Source organism: Protopterus annectens, chromosome 9.part0, assembly GCF_019279795.1.
Source record: "Protopterus annectens isolate FY-2018-M chromosome 9.part0, PAN1.0, whole genome shotgun sequence".
Lineage (NCBI taxonomy): Eukaryota > Metazoa > Chordata > Ceratodontiformes > Protopteridae > Protopterus > Protopterus annectens.
Window position 1 is genome coordinate 1,426,401,965 of NC_056743.1, and position 19,914 is coordinate 1,426,421,878.

General features: G+C 41.3%; 1 protein-coding gene across 2 annotated transcripts in view; it reads right to left on the reverse strand.

The window, feature by feature from the left end:
• Positions 1 to 19,914, reverse strand: part of LOC122812105 (beta-centractin) — a 695,723-nt gene that overhangs the window by 545,359 nt on the left and 130,450 nt on the right. For both annotated transcript variants that reach the window (XM_044084387.1, XR_006366336.1), the window contains exon 5: positions 14,156 to 14,280. In XM_044084387.1, the coding sequence (XP_043940322.1) occupies positions 14,156 to 14,280 (125 nt within the window). The remainder of the gene's footprint in view (positions 1 to 14,155; positions 14,281 to 19,914) is intronic.

The window sequence follows — 19,914 nt, forward strand, 5'->3', positions numbered from 1 at the left end:
TGCACTGCTTGACATGTATGGCAGTCCACTCCAGAGTATGGGAAGTCTCTGGGTCAGGAACCTATCCCTCCAGAATGTTTTGTTCATTGTGATGACAAGGTTTAGATCCCTGGAGCATGTGGCTCTGACGGATTGGGATTTCTTTAAGTGGAGCATGTCCAACAGCTCAGGGTTTGACATGGCCTTGTATGGTAAGCAGATATCACCTCTGAGTAGACGATATGCCACAGAGTATAGCTGGAGTTTTTTTTTTTCAGACTGTGAGCATAGGGCATCTGCTTTAGGCCTATGATTCTTTTAGTGAGGTATTTCTGTGGCCTTTCCAGCAGTTGCAGATGTCTTGTGAGGTACATACCAAACGGGGCGTTGTACTCTATAATGGGTCTAATGAGGGATGAGTACAGTGGGACAGACACCTCCTTTTTTCTGGATGAAAAGCTCTTGGTGATGAGGTGTGCCACATAGGATTTCCTGACTGTTGTGGCGATATGGTTATCGAAGGTGAAACCACTGTCCACCTGTGTCCCTAAGTCTCTCATCACTCTTTTGGTGTTTAGTGTACTGCCACCTATGTGGTAATTCATGGGTACGTACGTGTTTTTTCTCAAAGGGGATAACTATACATTTCTTGGCATTAAGCTTGAGCCAATGGCTCTGGCACCAAGCATCTGTTTCTCTAAGACCCTTTTGTAGACTAACCACACAATTTGGGGATTCAATAATGGCTCCCAGTTTGCAGTCATCTGTGAACTTTGTTAGTCAGAGTCCCTTAGTGCTGGCCTGTACTTCAGAGAAGTAGATGCTAAACAAGAGCGGTCCCAGGACTGAACCCTGAGGTACTCAACTTGTCACCTGTCTGGAGTTGGATTTGGAGTCGGCTACTTTTACAGTCTGGGTTCTGTTAGTAAGCCAGTTGGCAACCCATCAAGTGACGTAGGGATTTATGCTCAGCTTAGTAAGTTTATCTAGGGTTCCAAAGTGGGGGATGGTGTCAAAGGCCTTGGCGAGGTCCAGATAGGCTGTGTGAATCTCCTTACCCTCGACCACAGCTCTGGAGACTGATTCAAAGAAAATCAAGTTCAGGAGACAAGATCAGCCCTTCACGAACCCAAACTGGGTGGGGTCCAGTGTTTGAAGGTTGCCAATGTCTTTGCTTATAAGTTCCAACATCTCTCTCCGTTTGTAGGACCCTAATTAAAGTATACTGTTGTTCTAACAAGGTTTTAAAACATCTCCCTTTACTATAAACAAAATTAGATTTAGATCCTACAACATCCCATATTTAACTCCCCTGCAATATCTTACATTTTTTAAAAATTATCTTCTTTATAGCAGAGGAATCTACAGACATGTCTAACAAATGCAGGATTTTGACCATATTCTCTTACCTTAGAAACGACAGTGGTACCTCCTTTCAGGACTGGTTGAAACAACATCATTATAACTTCTAACTTTGAACATTTCAACTATGGTAGATATTTCTCTCAAAAAAAATAACTTCTCTAGTAGTCATCCGAGAGACATGAATTAAATGTGCCCTAGGTATATATTTTTTAATAATAATAGAAGGGTGGCCACATTTTAAATGTAAATAATTATTGGAGATCATCTCCTTCCTATAGATTTTACTATTCATTTCCCTCCTACCAATATCCCAATCTAAATTAATGTCTAAAAAACGTTATTACCAACTCCACTGATCTGAAATTTCAAATATTCAGAGGTACCATTGAGTTCAGTCAAAAAACCTATCCACCTCTCCTGCTTTTAACTCAATAATAAAAAACAAATCATCTACAAAGCGTTTATACATGATTACGTTGCTAAAGAAAGAACACTTAGTATTTCTTGGTCCCACCAACCTAAAACTAGGTTAGCAAAGAATGGGGCCACACTAGATCCCATTGCCACACCCCAAATTAATTTATAATATTTTTTATCACATAAAAAGTAATTGTTTTTCCAATACAACTTCCATCAATAAACCTATGTATATTTGGTCCTAAGGCCTCTCTCTACACCTTTACCATGCAGAATGTTAGTAGCATGTTCATGTTGGTATCCATAAGTAATGTTAAATTTAATTTTTCAAGAAAATCCCAAGAATCTCTTAGATAGGAATTTAACTTCTGTGCCAAAGGGGTGAACATACTGTACCAATACAAGGCAAAGCCATCACAAACACTATTACCTGCAGACACAATAGGATGGAAGGCAGGTTTGTTTAAGTATTTATGCAACTTGGGTATCCTGAATAGGGCACCTACTCTAGGAAACTCGATATTCATAAAGTCAAATAGGCCATGACTAATGTACCTATTCATAAACAATTCATACAAAAGACTTCTTATAAAATTATAACTTCTATTTAGTCAACTAAATATTCGTCTTCGTTAATCAGCATTTCAAGAATTCCTTCATTGTATTTAGTTTGATCCCATCACCAAAAGCCCACCCCTTTTATAGTCTTTCATAAACCATAAATATTTGTTACCCTGTAATTCATTTAAAGCCTTACATTCATTACAGGATAGGTTATATTTACTTTTGTTCATAATATCATGATGGAAAGTATTTCTAATTTCCCTCCTGGCGAACATTTTTGTCAGTGTGAGATTCAATGACAGCTGCTAATTTGCAGTCATCCACAAATTTAGTCAGCCAGAGAACACTGACATTGGCCTTGACTTATGAGAAGTAAATGACAAAAAAGAGTGGTCCAAGGACTGATCCCTGAGGGACTCCACTTGTGACTGACCTCTTTGTAGAGGTGGCTCTCCAATTCCAACTTCCTGGGTCCTGTATGTGAGCCAACTGTCTATCCACCAACTGACATACAGTTTTGTATTAACCTCTTGAATTTGTCAACAATGCCCAAGTGTGATACTGTGTCAAATGCCTTGGACAGGTCAAGGTAGACAGTGTGAACAATTCTGCCCTCATCCATTACTTTGGTGACCTTCTCAAAGAAATCTACCAGGTTGAGTAGGCATGCTCTGCCCTTGATGAAACCAAACTGGGTTGGGTCCAAAATCTGGCGATTTACTATATCTCTACTGATCATCACTATGACGATTTTTTCCATGGCTTTACATACAAGACTAGTGAAACTTATGGGTCTGTAGTTTACAGGGTCTGTAGATGGCCCAACTCTGCGCAGAGGGATGATTGCTGCTTTTCTCCATTCATGAGGCTCGAAACCTGTTTGGAGGCTGTAGTTAAATAGTAATTCCAGAGGCCCTGATGGGTCGTGTTTCATAATATTTAGAGGGCATCCTGGGATACTGACTGGGCCCACTGAAGCAGTGTTCTTGGTCTTACAGAAAGCATTAAAGACCTGTTCCCTAGTGATAGTAGGGGGGAGTTGTTTGATATTTCCAGAGGGAAGGCTAAGGGGGAGAGAGAGTGGGGTAAAGTTGGAGCTGAATTTATCAGCCAGGAGGTTTGCTATGTCTTCTGGCTCAGTACAGGTGGCTCCATTTACAATGAGCTCTGCACACAATTGTGTACTGCCTTTGAGGTTACGGACATAGCTAAAGAATGCTTTGTGGTTGTCCTTTGCCTGGGAGGCCACATTTACCTCCAATTTGGCTTTGGTAGACTTTGTCCTCAGAGTTGTTTGCTTAGTTTGATGACCGTGCTTTTATCCTGCTGGTGCTGCACCTCCTAATTTTTGACATGATTTTCTTTTTCCTGTTAAACAGCCTATTGATTTTGTGATTACACCAGGGCGGCTTGCTTTTTGAGTAAGTTCTGTATTTCTTTCTGGTGGGTATAATCGCCCCTATGCCCCTCACACCCGCTGCAGCCCCCCACACCTCACCAACTAAATATACCAACTCTGGGATCACACTACAGGGAGGAAAGGGTAAATTTCACCATGTTGGCCAAGTGTCTCATTTCCCAGTTAAAAATTTTGGTAATGTGTAGTTTCGATTTAGTGACAGATCAGTGCTGTCATCTCAGTAAAATAAAATTTAAGTGAAAATTCGGTTTACTCAAGTACTCACATTATATATATATATATATATATATATATATATATATATCTAATATGGGTCTACTATAGTAGATCGAAATTACACCACCATTTCGAAATACAATAGTAGTGTCCACACTAACGCGAAAGTGCACTTCAACGAAAGTGCACTTTCTCGAAAGTCACTAGAACGAAGGGTTAGGGCTTGGGTAATGGATAGTGGATAGCTAGTACGCTATCCACTATCCTTAACCCAAGCCCTAACCCTAAGGTCCGTGACTACTGCACCACAGTGCAGGAAATTGTATTTACTCCACTGAGCAGTAGTTACGGACCTATTTCTTGTACTGTGGTGCGGTAGTCACGGACCTTAGGGTTAGGGCTTGGGTTAAGGAGAGCGGATAGCCCTACTAGCTATCCACTATCCTTAACCCAAGCGCTAACGCTAAGGTCCATCACTACTGCACCATAGTGCAGGAAATGTCCCGTTCGACTTACTGACTTTGCAAAAGTGCACTTTCGTGTTAGTGGGACACTATCGTATTTCGAATATATATATATATATCTGTATGTATATATATATATATATATATATATATATATATATACACACACACACACACACACACACACACACACACACACACACACACACACACACACACACACACACACGTGCCTAATAGCTACCATATCATCACTCTGCAGGTGCAGTTATAGAGAAAACACTAAAAGAAATAAAAAAGTAAACAATTTATTTTTAGCAAAAATCTCTTGTGCAACTATATAAATGGAAATAAAATGAGTTATAAAACAAAACATGCTTCAGAAAGCGAATACGCCAAGATCAAACTAGGTATATCAACCTAGAAGGCAGCAGCGCTCAAGACCTTCCTGCTGAGCCTGGACCCAACACTATATTTTCAACAGGATGATCTAGCTCATGACTTCCTATCCACCCCCAAACACAGCAACAACAGAGAGCAGAGTGAATCTAACTGCACCCCTATGAAGTGGCCTTCGCTTAGTGTCAGGGAAGTTCCAATTTATAGTGTCTCAAAGAAAATGCACCGTCTACTAAACCCAGAGAAGAGTTCAACATACAAGAGAGCACAATGGCTTTGGTCACTATAGCCAATGCCTTAATGACTACTCTTCTGTTATGGAAGCCAAAACAGCAACATTTTACATTGGATGTGATATAATGAACACAGGAGTTGCCTGTGAAGACGTCGGACAATTAATATGCTAAAAAAAAAAAAAAAACCAGACACCTAATCCCCGCCCCCTGTGTGTGCATCATAAAACCCTGCTGGGTGCCTATACAAAACTAAACACATCAAATATAGAGACTGAAGTCATATAGAAAAAACACGGGACAGAATTTGTCTACTCTCCTTGGGACTACAGAGTGTTTGCATTAAAACTCCATCTATATTCCTTTAGCACAGCAAACACTAAAGCACTGAGCAGAACAGTCTGTACCTGCCCCAAGAGCCTCACAGAAAAGTACAGTTGTGTACACTTACCATAAATGTAGATGTTAGAGCGCATTCACTGTTGCAATCATCACATTTGGCTTATCTGCTTGCAGTAGCCCTTATTCGGCCTGATTAACAAAGTCTTGGGTCCTACGTCGTTTGCAGTCTCTTCTTCCGTGACGTCAGGTCATCAGGGGTATAAAACATGCAGCCGCCGTCATTACATAAGTTTTTCTTGCCCCAGATGTCAGGTGCCGCCCTAATGGGAAGCGATTAAATCTATAAATACACAAGGTTATACTTCCAACAAAAAAGCAAATACACCAAAAAGCTTTTAAGCATTGTAAAGGCGAAAGGAGGTATAGCCAAAAGAAGTCAGGGGGCTGGAGGGAGGGTAACCAGGACTGCAACAGTGAATACACCTGAACATCTACATTTATGGTAAGTGTACACAACTGTACTAATGTTCTTCGTGTTTCACTGTTGCAGTCTTCTCATTTAGGTAGATTCCCAAAGCTAAGGATGGGAGGAGGAATTTAGATAGCATTAGGACCAGCTAGAAGGCCCTGCAGGACTACAGCCGCAAATCCAGCTCTGGACTTAGAGAAGATTGGCAAATGGTAATGCTTGGTGAAAGTATGTACAGAACTCCAGGAAGCAGCTTCTAGGATGTCCCTTGGTAGGTATGCCTCTGAGAAAGGCTATAGAGGTAGATGCAGCCCTGGTTGAGTGAGGTCTGATCCCTGTGGGATAGGTTTTCCATGTTGCTTGTAGCAGAAAAGAATGCAACGGCCTATCCATTTGGAGATGGTTTGCTTTGAAATAGCCTTCCCCTCTGTCCCTGCAGCAAATGCCACCAGCAGTTGTTCAGATTTCCTTTTGAGGTTTAGTCCTGTCCAAGTAGACTCTAAGTTGTCTGTGCACATCTAAGGAGTGCAGTATCCATTCCCCTTTGTTCTGTGGATTAGGAAAGAAGGTTGGCAAATGAATGGACTGATTAAGGGCCACACTGGATATCACCTTTGGCATGAAAGAGGGAATGGTCCTGAGGGACACCCAGCCCACATGAAAGATGATGAAAGGCTCCACTGCCATAAGGGCCTGTAATTCAGATTCCTTTCAGCAATCACTTCAGCAAGAAGGGTAAGCTGTTTTCCAAGAAAGGAATTTTAAATCTGCAGTAGCAGCTGGCTCAAAAGGGAGGACGGGTGAGTTTCTCCAATACAAAGTTAAGGTCCCAGGCTGAAGTTGGAGCTCTCCTGGGTGGTCTTAAATTTTCTGGCCCCTCTGAGGAAATGCTTGAGCAGTGGATGACAGAAGAGGGGTGGGTTCTATGTTATAATGAGCTGAAATGGCTGAGGCGTGAATTTATATTAAGGAGAAAGACAGGCCCTTGTGAAGGTAAATTGGGTACTGCTGTGCTCCTCCCTCGAGATTGGTTCCAGGCACAGAATCTTTTTCATTTTTTAGCATAAGCTCTTCTAGTACTAGGCCTCCTTGCCTCTAAAATGATATCCATCACTGGTTTACTGAGGGATGGTAAAGGAGAGATTAGGTAATTAGCCAGGCTGCTAGGTTCAGTGTTTGAAGCTGAGGGTGCAGAATCTGGTTCTCCTGCTGAGACATCAGGGTAGGAGTCTGAGGCAGGTGCCATAGGGCCAAAAGTGACACTACGCAGGAGGGGGTACCAGAGTTGGCGTGGCCAGTCTGGTGCAATCAAAATTGTCCTTGGTTTGTCTTGTTTGATCTTTAGTAGTACTTTGGAGAGCAGAGGCAAAGGAGGAAAGGTATAAACTGATAGGTTTTTCCAGCTGAAGGACACAGCATCCACTTTCCAAGCTTGTCTGTGGGGAGTCCTTCTGCAAAATTTTTCTAATTGATAGTTCTGGGGGGAAGCAAACAGGGCTTCCCCCATTTGCTTGTCAACATGTCGAAAATCCTTGGTTCCAGTTTCCACTCGTGTGGGTCCATGAGGTTTCTGCTTAGTCCATCTGCCTGTGTATTTAGTTTTCCTGGCAGGAATTGAGCTTGTAGATGCACTTGGTAGCTCACGGCTGTGTTCCACAATGCCATGGCTAGTCTGCAGAGGGGCTAAGAATGTGTACCCCCCTGCTTATGTACCACATAACAGTGGTGTTGTCCGTCTTTTACCATTAATTGTCCTGGAAGAATGTGGTCCTTGAAGGCTGTTAAAGCATTCTGTACAGCTAACATTTCTTTTTGATTGATGTGCAGGTGCATTTGACTTGGGTTCCATTTGCCCTGAATGCACTTCCCTGCCAGGTGCACCCCCCCCATGCATAGTCTGATGTGTCTGTTAGGGTTTGGGAGGCAGGGGGTAGTGTGTATGGTAGTCCCTTGTTTTGGTGGCAGGCCTCTGCCCACCAAAGGAACTCTAGGCGTAGGCAAGGTATGATGGGAATCATTGTTTCTAGATACTGAGAATGTTGACACCATAGGCTTTTTAGATACCACTGTAGTTTCCACATATGCAGTCTTGCATATGAAATTAGAAGAATGCAGGAGACCATGAACCCCAAGGCTTGTAGTACTTGCCTTGCAAATAGCAGGGTTTTTGTGGCCACTTGTTTGAAGTAGGCTGTCAAGTGAGTTTGTTTCTCTGGCGTGAGGAAAGTCATCTGGGAAGTTGTATTCAAGCTTGCTCCCAGGAATATAATTTGACAGGGTACCAGGTGCGAGTTCTTTTTGTTTATGGTGTACCCCAGACAAGTTAGCACCCTCTGTACAAAAGCCAGATGATTCAAAAATATGTCCTGGTTTTCTGCCTGAACTAGACAATCGTCCAGGTATGGGTATAGTTGAATATTTCTTTGCCTGCAAAATGCAACAACTGGAGCTAGGCACTTTGTGAATACCCTGGGCGCAGTAGATAAGCCAAAGGGCAATGCAGAAAACCGATAGTGCATGTAGCCTGCTTTGAAGCGTAGTATTTTCTGCAAGATTCCCTGATTGGGATGTGCAGGTATGCTTCCTATAAAGCTAGTGTTGCCAACCAGGCATCTTTGTCTAGCATAGGAAGCAACTGGTGAAGAGTCAGCATCTTGAATTTTGGAATCGCCTAAAAAGGTGTTTAGAGTAGACAGGGCCAGGATAGGATGCCATGAATTGTCTTTTCTGGACACCAGGAAAAGTCTCGAGTAGAAACCTTGTCCCTTTTCCTCTTCTGGTACCAACTGAATAGCCCCTATGCTTAAGAGAGAGAGTACTTGCTTTTGGGCCTCTACCCACTGATTTGGAGGTAGATCCGGCCAACTGCTTGGAGTTGGTAACATGTGGAAGTGAAATCTGTATCCTTGGGACACTATATTTAAAACCCATTTGTCCTGGGTAATGAGTCCCCAGTTCTTTGCATGAAGTGCAATCTTTTCCCCCAAAGGGGCAGTCAGTTGAGAAGTGCTTGGAAGAAAAAGAAGTCATTGAGACAGTTTACCATGGGGGGAATTTTATTACTCCCAGATTTGGAAGTGGAGGCCCCCCACTGCTTAGTCCTGTGCATCCCCTGGGACTGAAGACTGGGTGCTCTGTTGGATCTGGGTTTGGACTGGGAAGGTCAGGAAGAGGTAGGAAAAGACCAATTCTTAGAAGGCCAATGCCTACTAAATCTTGGAGGTTGTACTTGTAAAAAATCTTTACCAGTTTGCATACATTTAGCTTTTTCCTCCATCTTTTTAAAAACTTCTTCTGCCTTGTTGCCAAACAGGCGGTCCTAATTTAAGGGAGCATCCAGTAATTTCGCTTTAACATGATCTGGCAAGGACTGCTCCTTAAGCCAAGCATGCCTTCTAAGTACAGACCCAGTTACAGCAGCCCTGCAAGATGCCTCTAATGAATCAAAATCACATTGCAACACATGTTTACCAACTTGTTCAGCAGAATGCATTAAATCCTGTAAATCCTTATTTTCAGCACAATCAGGAATCATCATTTTCTGTTTAAGCAATCCATTAATATGCTGCTGATACTTTAACATATGAAACTGGCAATTCAAGGCCCTAATGGCCAAAGTTGCAGAAGTGTATACCTTCTTACCCCATCTATCCAGTGCCCTGGAGTCTCTATCAAAGGGGGTAGGATTTTTGGCAGTAGTAGTTTTAATGCCCTTGGGTCCCTGTGAAATGGTTACAGGATCCACCATAGGATTTTTGAAAAAGAACTTGAGAGAGTCAGGAACCCTGTAATATCTATCAGGTTTTCTGGGAGCAGGAGGTAGAGAGTCAGGGACCATGCTAGATTCAGAAAAGGCATCATCAACAATGTCCAGTACAGGAGGTATAGTTAAAGGCCTGTGCTGGGGCAGCAGTAAGAAATCCCTAAGCCTCTTTTTAGAATCAGAGAAATCCTGACTTTCCCAACAAAAATGCTCACTGAGAGTATGCAAGGTTTCACCAAAAGAGAAATCCTCTGAGGGGAAGCAGAGGGAAAGAGTCCTCAGCATCAGAATCCTCATAGGTAGACTAGGGTAAATCCTGGTCATCAGAGGAAACAGAAATTTCAGAATCCTGGTCAGAAGTATCAGTCCTAGGTCTCTTAGAGGAGGAAGATTGGCTTCCCCTGATTAAAGTAATAAGGTCTTCAGCCATTCTTATCATTTGTTTTTTAGGCATAGAGGCCTGACCATGCAGTCTGGGCGTCAATTTTCTAGGCATGGTTTGAGTTTTAGACCTTTAAAAAGAAGATGGCGCCGGTTTAATATGCAAATCAGTAGGCCTGAATACACCCTCCGAAGCCGGTGCCTGCACAGCGGCTCCGGACCCATCAAAGCTAGAGACATCCGTAGGTTCCACAGTTGAAACATCTCGTGGCATACCGGACTCTGAATGGGTCTCAGTAGAGGCCTGTGAATCTGAAGAAGCGGGTATCAGGGGCTGCGAAAGCGCCTCACTGAGTACTGGCGACTGGCTTAGGAGAAGCATAGTCGGCAGCTTTGGACGTAGGTGGCCTGTCTCAGTCTTTATCTTTGTGTTTTTTCAGAATGTCGGAAGACATATCAGGATGATTGAACAGAGCACCAAAATATTTAGAAGCACAAATATACCTATGATGGATAGTTCGTGGTTTAAATAAGGCACAAAACAGACGGCGAGATACATCGTTGTCAGGGCCTAGGCAAGGAATACAGTACAAATGAAAATCTTTATGAGGTATTTGCTTTCCATAAGAAATGCAATTATTTACTTTTACTGACATCGGTTTAGAGCAAGAAAAAGTTTTTTCCAACAGGGTACTTAGCTTTTAGTTGAAGACTTCAGTTCTGAAACTCGAAAACGAAAATTTCAGGAGTCGGCAGACCGGCACTTGCAAACTGCTTCTGCTTCGGGCACCGCACGGCAAGAAAGGCTGATGTAATGACGTTGGCTGCATGTTTTATACCCCTGAAGACCTGATGTCACGGAAGATGAGACAGCAACCGATGTAGGACCCAAAACTTTGTTAATCAGGCCGACTGAGGGCTACTGCAAGCAGATAGCCCAAATGTGATGACTGCAACAGTGAAACACGAAGAACATCAGACTGATCCCACCACTGAAATCCCTTCTGGGGAGGACCTATGAGCCTCCAAAAAGTGGACAAAGATGACCAGGTCTAGTAGCCATTGGGGGGTCCTTTGAGATGGCTGAGTGAACTCAAAACTACTGGCCCATGAATGGACCAAGACAAGAGTTAAAACTGCTGTACCTCCACTGCTGACAACAACATAGGTAGCTTTGCTAGCACCAGAAAAGATAAGACTGACAATCCTGAGGGTCTTCCTTTAACACCAACAGAACTATTTCTTCATTAGGATTTTGCCAGGTCGGAAGGGATGGAAGTAGCAGAGGAGAGTATAACGGTCCTCTAGAGTTGCCGGCCTGGGTTCTCTTCAGGATGTCACTAACTACAGCCTTGAAAAGTTGTGTAAACAGCATACTCCTCAGTGTGAGGTCATCCAGAATCTTGTACTTGACATCCTTGAGTGGGGACAAGTTCTGGCCATCCCATCCTGAGCTGCAACATACCAGAGCCTACAAAATTAGACAAAGCTCTTAAGCAGTTAAAATTAAAATGGGTCACATGATATCCTACCATCTAGTCTATGGACAGGGTCTGACAAAGGTCCTCCTTCAGCCCAGACTCGGGTAATCTGCCTAGCTTATTCAGCATCTGCCTTGCCAGGTACACCAAGAATTGAGAAAAGAAAAAGTATTGAGTGCCATGACAGCCCTAGTATGACAGAACAGATCTGCTTTCTATGCCTGTCCGAAGTTCAGGACACACTGGTTTGGTGACCACAAAACAATAATGTGGTCTTGGCAACCTAAGCTGGACAGAAGAGCTCACACAGGAGTGATCACTAAGAGCACGGTGATCTACTCACTCAAATAGCAGCTTTTGTAAAGGAGTTTGACAAGTTTTTAGTGCCAACAATGCAGAATAAGGGAAATCTCCAAGATGTTCTGACAGAATCATAAATAAAAGACTCTGAATGGGATGATGCAGGATGTCCCAGGCTTCTTCCCAAAAAGTTCTGCTAGACACTTCTACAGAAGGAAGAAGGGAACCAGAAGCCAATCTAAGCCACTTCTCAACAGTCTAAAGGCACCTACAAAGGAGGCATCATATACAGCACAAATGCGGATCGGGTTGCCAAATTCATTACATACACCCATCAGCCTACAAGAAGATAGACTCCCAAGTATCTTGGGATGACAGTACCAGGACATTACTTCCAGGAATGTGTACATTCCAGGCTATTTGTATGACAGGGAAATGGTGCTGGAATGTGTACTAGGCCAAATGCAGATTGATGTGGGGTGATGGTTGTGCTATACAGTACACACTTTAAACTGAAACAACCTAATTGTGCATCAAACTACCACTAACAGGCAAACATCTGCTTAAAACTCGGTTCTTCAGGTGAAAGCTACAGCACAGAAAGACCTTGAGGGATCAATCCCCAGGAGCAGACTGGCAAGGGGCTCCAGCCTTTCATCCAGGGGCAAGGTAGTACACAAAAAGTGGGAGTCTAGGGTAGATCTCTCCCATCCACAAGGTGCTTGACAGAGACTGAGGTGGTGTTCGGGCTCATGTACTTGCTAATCAAGTAAATTCACCACTTAAAGTGTTTGAAGGGTGGGAATGCTAGCTGAATACTCAAATTTACCTCATGGATATTCAGGTCTAGACCTGACTTCAGAGTGCTTGCCCTTGCAACAATGCTCTGACAAATAACTAGGGCTGAGGAGGTGGACCTTCCCACTGGTCTCCATGAACCGCTTTAGAACTATTCCATCTCTAAAGAAGCATATCAATAAATCCCTTTATCCTCAAACACAATTAAAGGATTCTTTTAGGGTCAACCTCTTGCTACTAGATGGTTAACTCAATACGTGAAGGGTCTTAGGAGGCAGCCAGACATCAGACTTGCCATGACGGTACTCAGGTAGACACCTTTTTTAATACTACGTTCTTGTGCAAATGCTCCAACCTATGCCTGCCTGAGGCCACAAGTCCCTCCTGGCAGTCTTTGTATGAACCACTGTCCACTGTTGCCACTTTCTTAACAAATGTAGCTCAAATATTCTTTCTGTGAATAGCTGGGGAGAACCCCTAGCACTTAGGGAGCTGACAATGTCACTCTCTTCCCCAAAACAGTACAAGTAAGGTTGGTATGGGTGTTGACTTATAATCAGCTGGTTAAAAAGGCACTTGTGCTATTCAGGCATATGAATGCAAGACTAATGATAACTGTACGGATCAAGATTGGAAATGTATGAACTGCAAAAAAAGAACTAGAGGACTCGGAACAAGAATGCTTATGCAGTATTACATTGGGCCACCTATGCATCAAAAGATTGAATGCAGAATTTTATGGACCAAAATCACAAAATTCTGATTGGTGGAACCAACAATCCATCATGAAGAGTCCCTACTGACAAGTCAGACATTTCACATATGGTACAGAATACAGACGCATGAATATGTAAGTAAGTTGCAGAGTTCATTTGAATCGAGTCTTGCTATTCATTTTGGATATTATTACTATTAGACAGTTCCACATAGTTCATTTTCTGCTCTTCAAATCTTAGTTTAATAAATTCTAAGCATGTAAACCTAGCCAAGGCATGCCTTCTCAGACTTTCTTTGAAAGAATTTTGTCTACTCCAGCCTTCTACATGGTCCTGGACTAATGTACTAGTGTTTACTTCAAAGGCATTCTTTTCTACCTGACATTCTCCCACAGTAACACATTTGTTCTGCTTAGAGAATGTAGTAGTATTGTCCTTTATATTACACTTTCAGAAATCCTCGAGATTTGTTTAAAGTGTAAATCAAAACAAAAATAAATTATTAAAAGAAGCAAGGCAGAACTAATTGTGAGTTCTTGATAAAACACATCAATGAAATGTGTCACTTTGCGGCAATGCAGCACTAAATACTAAAGAGATACTTTTACCCAAGTGTTTACTCCAACAACATACAAGAACATTAACCAAACTACTGATCCAAGTGTTTGCCCCTGCATATTGTCTGTAAACATCATATTACGGATTTCCAAGTAGGAAGTGTGTAACTCTTGCATCAGTTAATTCCCACAATTAACTACTTGCACAGAATTTTTTTACAATGTGCAAAAACATAGCCCTTGCAATGTTTACTTTCCATTAACCATAAATTAAAGCAATTTGCTGCTTACAAACTCAGGACTGCTTGCATGGAGATGAACAGTGCTGGAACATTGAATGTTTCAAAGAAGACTTCTGCTGCCCTCTCTCTGTTCTTGCTTGGATTTAATGGTGCCTCTGTTAACAATACAGGATGCTAAACAAAACAAACATGGCAACGATGAGTTAATACATTTGGGTTTGACCATTAAATGCACAAATCCAAATTACTGAATTAACAGCACATATTCTGCTGCTAGCTAGCACAACCTCCAGCAGGAGGTCTGATAACCACCACAGGCAAAGCCACCTACTACTTGGAGCAAAAAGTATTTTGATACTCTTGATTGATACATAAACCCATACTGTCATCATTCTGAGAAACTGTTTAAGATGGTGCTCGTTTTATTCTCTAGGCTTCTTGACTACTATAAAAAGCAACGATGTCCTGCAGGCATTTTTTTAACACAAAGGCAATTTAACTTTTCAGATGGTACTCTAACAGCATATGAAAAATATCAGAAAAGTAGACAATATTGAAATTAAAATATGTACATCATCTCATAACCATAAGAAAAAGAATAGGCATGAACTACCGCAAACACACAGTGGGTGCTTCTAAAACTGCAATGGTCTATGCCATATTTATGTATTATATTCCAGGTTCAAACTTGCACCTAAAAAAGTAAATATGTCTGCTATTACAACTGCACAACAAACCTGCTTCATATCACCGGACGAGATTCAAGATGCAGCTCAATTTAACATTAGTTGGTGGCAGAAGGTCAAGAACTAGCTCACAAGATTGGATGGTATATTCTGCCATTTTTTCACCTTGGGCCAGAAGAAACTACAGTAAGTAAAACTTAAAATACATCACATGCAAGACATGAACTGCACACAATCCAGTCCAAACTGAAAAGCAGTAGAGAAGTAAAAAAAAAAATCCCCTATACCACGACCAATAAATCCCAAAAAGAACAGACTGCTAGAGGCCCAAATGCAAAGGGAAGACAGTTACAAATGATCAAGAATAAAGCCTACTGCCTTACACGGAAGGAGAAGAGAATGGTACAAGAATGGTTAATTCTTGCTGCAGTTCAGACAGTTAATAAAATACTAGAGAACTGCATGGCTAGTATACATGCATCTAAGTAGCTTTTAAACTTGATGACATGGTTTACAGTTAACTTCCAAGTTCATTACCTAGAATAGATAACCATCACTGAAACCAGTATGCAACATCAGATACCTGTAGCACAGTGGCACACAGAGAATGCTCGGGGTGACCTGGGTTTGATTAGCAAGTCAGCAGCCAGCCAGGGAAACAGCAGTGAGTGGCTGAGAGCCGCTTCACTAATCCTAAAGGGAGGAGATGGCGTGGCCACTGTATGACTGCATAGCACAAGGGCAGTGGCAGCTGTGATGGCCTGCCAAACACTGCACAGTACTGTAGCTTAATATCAGTTTGGGTGACAGCATGCACACACCACTGGGCCAGAAAAGCAGGCCCCATTTCATCAATGATCAGCTCGTTGCCACATTAGTGGGCAGTTTAAGTGCCATGTAAATATCTCAGAGAGACAGCAGATGTGGCATAAACTCCACAAAGTCTGTATTGCAAACAAGTCTATGGAGCTTCTTCATACCACATGGCACACTAATCAGTGAAGTTGGTTTATTGGCATTTAAATATACAGGACTGTTACTAATAAAGGGTTAAGTCAGCAAATATCTGTTAGCAGCATGCATTTAATTATAGTGATCAGCTCTACAAGAACATTATACTGCACACGTTAGACTATATGACTCAAAATGAAGTCTCAGTATAAACTGAAGAACCCATTTGTAATAATGAAACTTTTCATTAGTTACATTTTCTAACTGTGATGAACAGAAAAAAATGAATAGAGAAAAAAATTACATCTCATCATTTGTTGACAGGGTTAGTCCCACTAGGCTAGCACTCTCTTTTCAGGGGAAACTCGAGATGGCATTTACATCACTACATGAAAACTGGCCAGGGCACCTGGGAAATTCCCCTAATTGGAGGCATTGCGAGTAGGACAAATTTTGTAAGAGCACTTTCAGGTTCTGTTCCAGATACAGAAGTAGCCCAGAGAAACACAGAAGCAGATGGCGAGAGGAGGAGATGGAGTGGTGAGAGAAATGGAGGAAAAAGCAAATGGACCAGAGAAAGTGTGCAGGATTCTGAAGAGATATTTTAAAGAAATTTGTTTGATGGAGATGAGTCATCAAATAATGGATGTATAACTACAACCCTCCAGTCGTGAAGGGTGTGGTATTGATTTACCTAAATAAATGCTGGCACAGAGTGAGCCAGAAAATGAAGGAGACATTTCCTGGGGAGACATTATGGAGAAAATACAAAAGGAGGAAGCAGAGACAATCCTGAAGAATAGTGGTGACAAGGAAAAGAAAACACATGCAGAGAAAGTAAAAGAAGCCAAAAGGGAGTAGCAGAAAAGAAGGCAAAAGAAAATGAAAAATGGACGTACGTAGTACGGGTTCAAAGTAGAGAAGACAAAAAATGCACAGATACAAAGTGTGTGACAATTTAATAGCTCCTTTGGGTGTAAAGCACATGAGGCAAGAGCATTTATTCTTATTCACAAAGGGACATTTTGTGACATAAGCGAGATTTTTTTTCAATGGAAATTTTTTTTGGAGAATATGAAAGAGAATGTAACCCATCGAATCTTTATGTGATAAAAACATTTAACAGAGAAACAAAAAAATAATGTACAATTTCAAACAGAGGTAGAAAGAGAGACTTTGAAAGGACATTTTAAAACTTTTAAAGTACTAGACATTGCAAAAGTTTATGATAAAATTGGTTTATGGACTGGTAGATGGGATTATGATATTGTGTTAAAAACAGAAAGAAAAAATATACATAAACCAAGCATGATAAATATGAATGAGAACAGAGGCATTCTTAAAAAAAAATGTGGAAAAGGAGGACTTTTGATAAGAAACTGTGATAAAAGACATTTTACATTTGTGGGGAAATGGGACATGATAAAAAAATGTGAATTGAAAGGTTATAAATGTAACAACTGGACATTTATGGATATATTGCAAAAATGAAAATTAAGGAAAAAGAAACAGAAGAAAATGAACAAAGAGAGGAAATCTTAGTAGTAGTAGTAGAAAAAGAAATATCAGATGAGAAGAAACAATGAAAAGGACATGGAAGGTTCTGAAATAAGTGAAGACAATAAATTGGGAAATAGTAAAGGGAAAACATCTAAAAAGGAGATAGGGCAAAAGACAGAAAAACAAAAATTAAAGGGATAAGAAAAAGAAAGGATACTGGTGAAAAAATACATACAGCAAACAATTACGGGTTGGTACAAAGTATTCAATTCTCACCTTTGGGAGGGGAAATTGGCTAGACTGAGAATGGCTTAAGAAAACTAGACTGGTAATTAGCTATTAACTTACGAAATCCAAGGAAAAAGGAAATTTTAGAATGCTTTCTGTAAATTTGAATAGTATTAAGAATATAGTAAAAATAGGGATTTTGGAGTGGTATAATACATGGGATGCAGCTGTAATTATATTAGAAGACACAAGATTTTTTTTAACAAATGAACGATTACAAACAGAAACTATGAGGAAGAAATATGACATTGGAATTTGGGAAAGGAGATATGTTTTTGAATAGCTGTATTCTGTAGCAATACAGTAAGGTCATTAGTTGTAGCTTTAGCAAACATGGGAAGATTAACCACTGTAGATTAAATATGGAAAGAACAACTATATAGAACTACAACATTAATTGCTTATATTAACTGTAAAGAAACAAAGCTTACTTCATCAGATATTAAACTACACAGTGATTAATATGAATTTTATAATAACAAGAGACTTATTGTGAGGCAAGAGTAAAAAGAAAGGAAATGATAAAAAAAATATTAGAAGTTATAAGATGTGGCGAGTTAAAATGTTTGGACAAAAATTCATGGACTTGCAAAGCGGTATGTATAAGAAGTGAAATAAACTATTTTACAGTATCAGAAGGTTTAGTGATAGGATAAGGGGGTTTAGTTGAAAAGGATTCGGATCATCTTGCAATATGACAAAAGATAAAGGAAGGATTCTGATCATCTTGCAATATGATAAAAGATAAAGGAAGGATTCTGATCATCTTGCGATATGACAAAAGATAAAGGAAAACAAAATAAGCAAAGGAGTAAAAAGGATAAATGAGAAAGCACTGAATGAAGAAGGAAATGCAATTATAGAAAGATCATAATACGAGAACATTTTATAAAAAATGGTCTGAATGGTGGATACTTAAGGAAAAATATAAAAAAATGTTTTTTACAGTGGCAATATGAGGCAAGAAAAGCAATGAAAGAAAAATATAAAATATGAAAAACTTCTCCAAAGCTGACCATAGGCTCCTAAAACAGAGGTGGCTAACTTCTCGGCACCCATGCAAATGGAAAACAGCTGCATGACTGCCGAAACATACACCAATGCACTGTAATAGCATGTACACAAATGCTTAGATCTTGCCATACCAAACAGAACCAAGATGCTCTCCTCCAAAAATAGGAAGCCAATCTGGTGGTCCCCAGCCATCAATAAAGTCTACAACAGAAGGAAGAAACTGTTGCAGAAAAAAAGGAAGCCACAAGACTGGAAAAACTCCCTTATCAGACTCAAAAATTTGAGAGCCCTTATTAAATCCTCTAAGCCAGCTAATAGGGCAGAATTGTGGCCGACACCAAAAGCAACCACAAAGCCTTCTATAGCTATATCAAGTGCCTCCAAGGCAATATCCAGATCTGCTCCGAGTTATTGCACAATGGTACCTCATTTACAAAGCCAGACATAGCCAACATACTGGCTGACAGATTCAGTGCCAACTTTACCCCCCCAAAGGCCGTACAACAATACCAGAAGAAAGCCTGGTAGCCATCATTTCTGCAGCACAGGTAAAAGCTGTATTGCCCAAAGCCAAAAATACAGCGTCTATGGGACCGGATAATATCCCTGGCTGCATCCTACATGAGCTACAAAATGAAATGGCACCACACCTGTGTGCCCTGTTCAACTACAGCCTTACCTCAGGCTTTGTCCCTAACAAATGGCACACTGCTACAGTCATCCCTCTCCATAAAGGAGGAACAACTACAGACCCTGGGAACTATCGTCCCATTAGTCTGACAAGTCTGGCATGCAAAGCTATGGAGTGCATAATCATGGACCCAATTAACAAATATATAGGCAATCTCCAAACTCGACCCAACACAGTTTGGCTTTGTCAAAGGGAGAGCCTGCCTGCTGAACCTGGCTGACTTCTTCGAGGCAGTCACCAAGGCAGTGGAGGAGGGTAAAGCAGTGCATACAGCATACCTCAACCTGGCCAAGGCCTTTGACACCATTCCCCACTTGGGTATCATTGATAAACTCACCAAACTAGGCATCAATCCTTATATCACTAGTGGGTTACAAACTGGGTGACAGACAGGACCCACAGTGTAAGTTGCAGATTTCAAATCAAGACTGTTGACCAGTCACAAGCGGAGTCCCACAGGGCTCAGTCCAGGGCCCCCTCCTGTTTGGCGTCTACTTCTCAGAAGTCCAGGCCAACACAGAGGGACTCTGGCTGACCAATTTCACTGATGACTGCAAGCTAGGAGTCATTATCAACTCCCCAAATGATGCAGACGTCCTACAAAAGGGCCTCTCTGAGACCAATGACTGGTGTCAGATCCATGGCCTTTATAAATTACCATGTTGATGGGAGTCCACT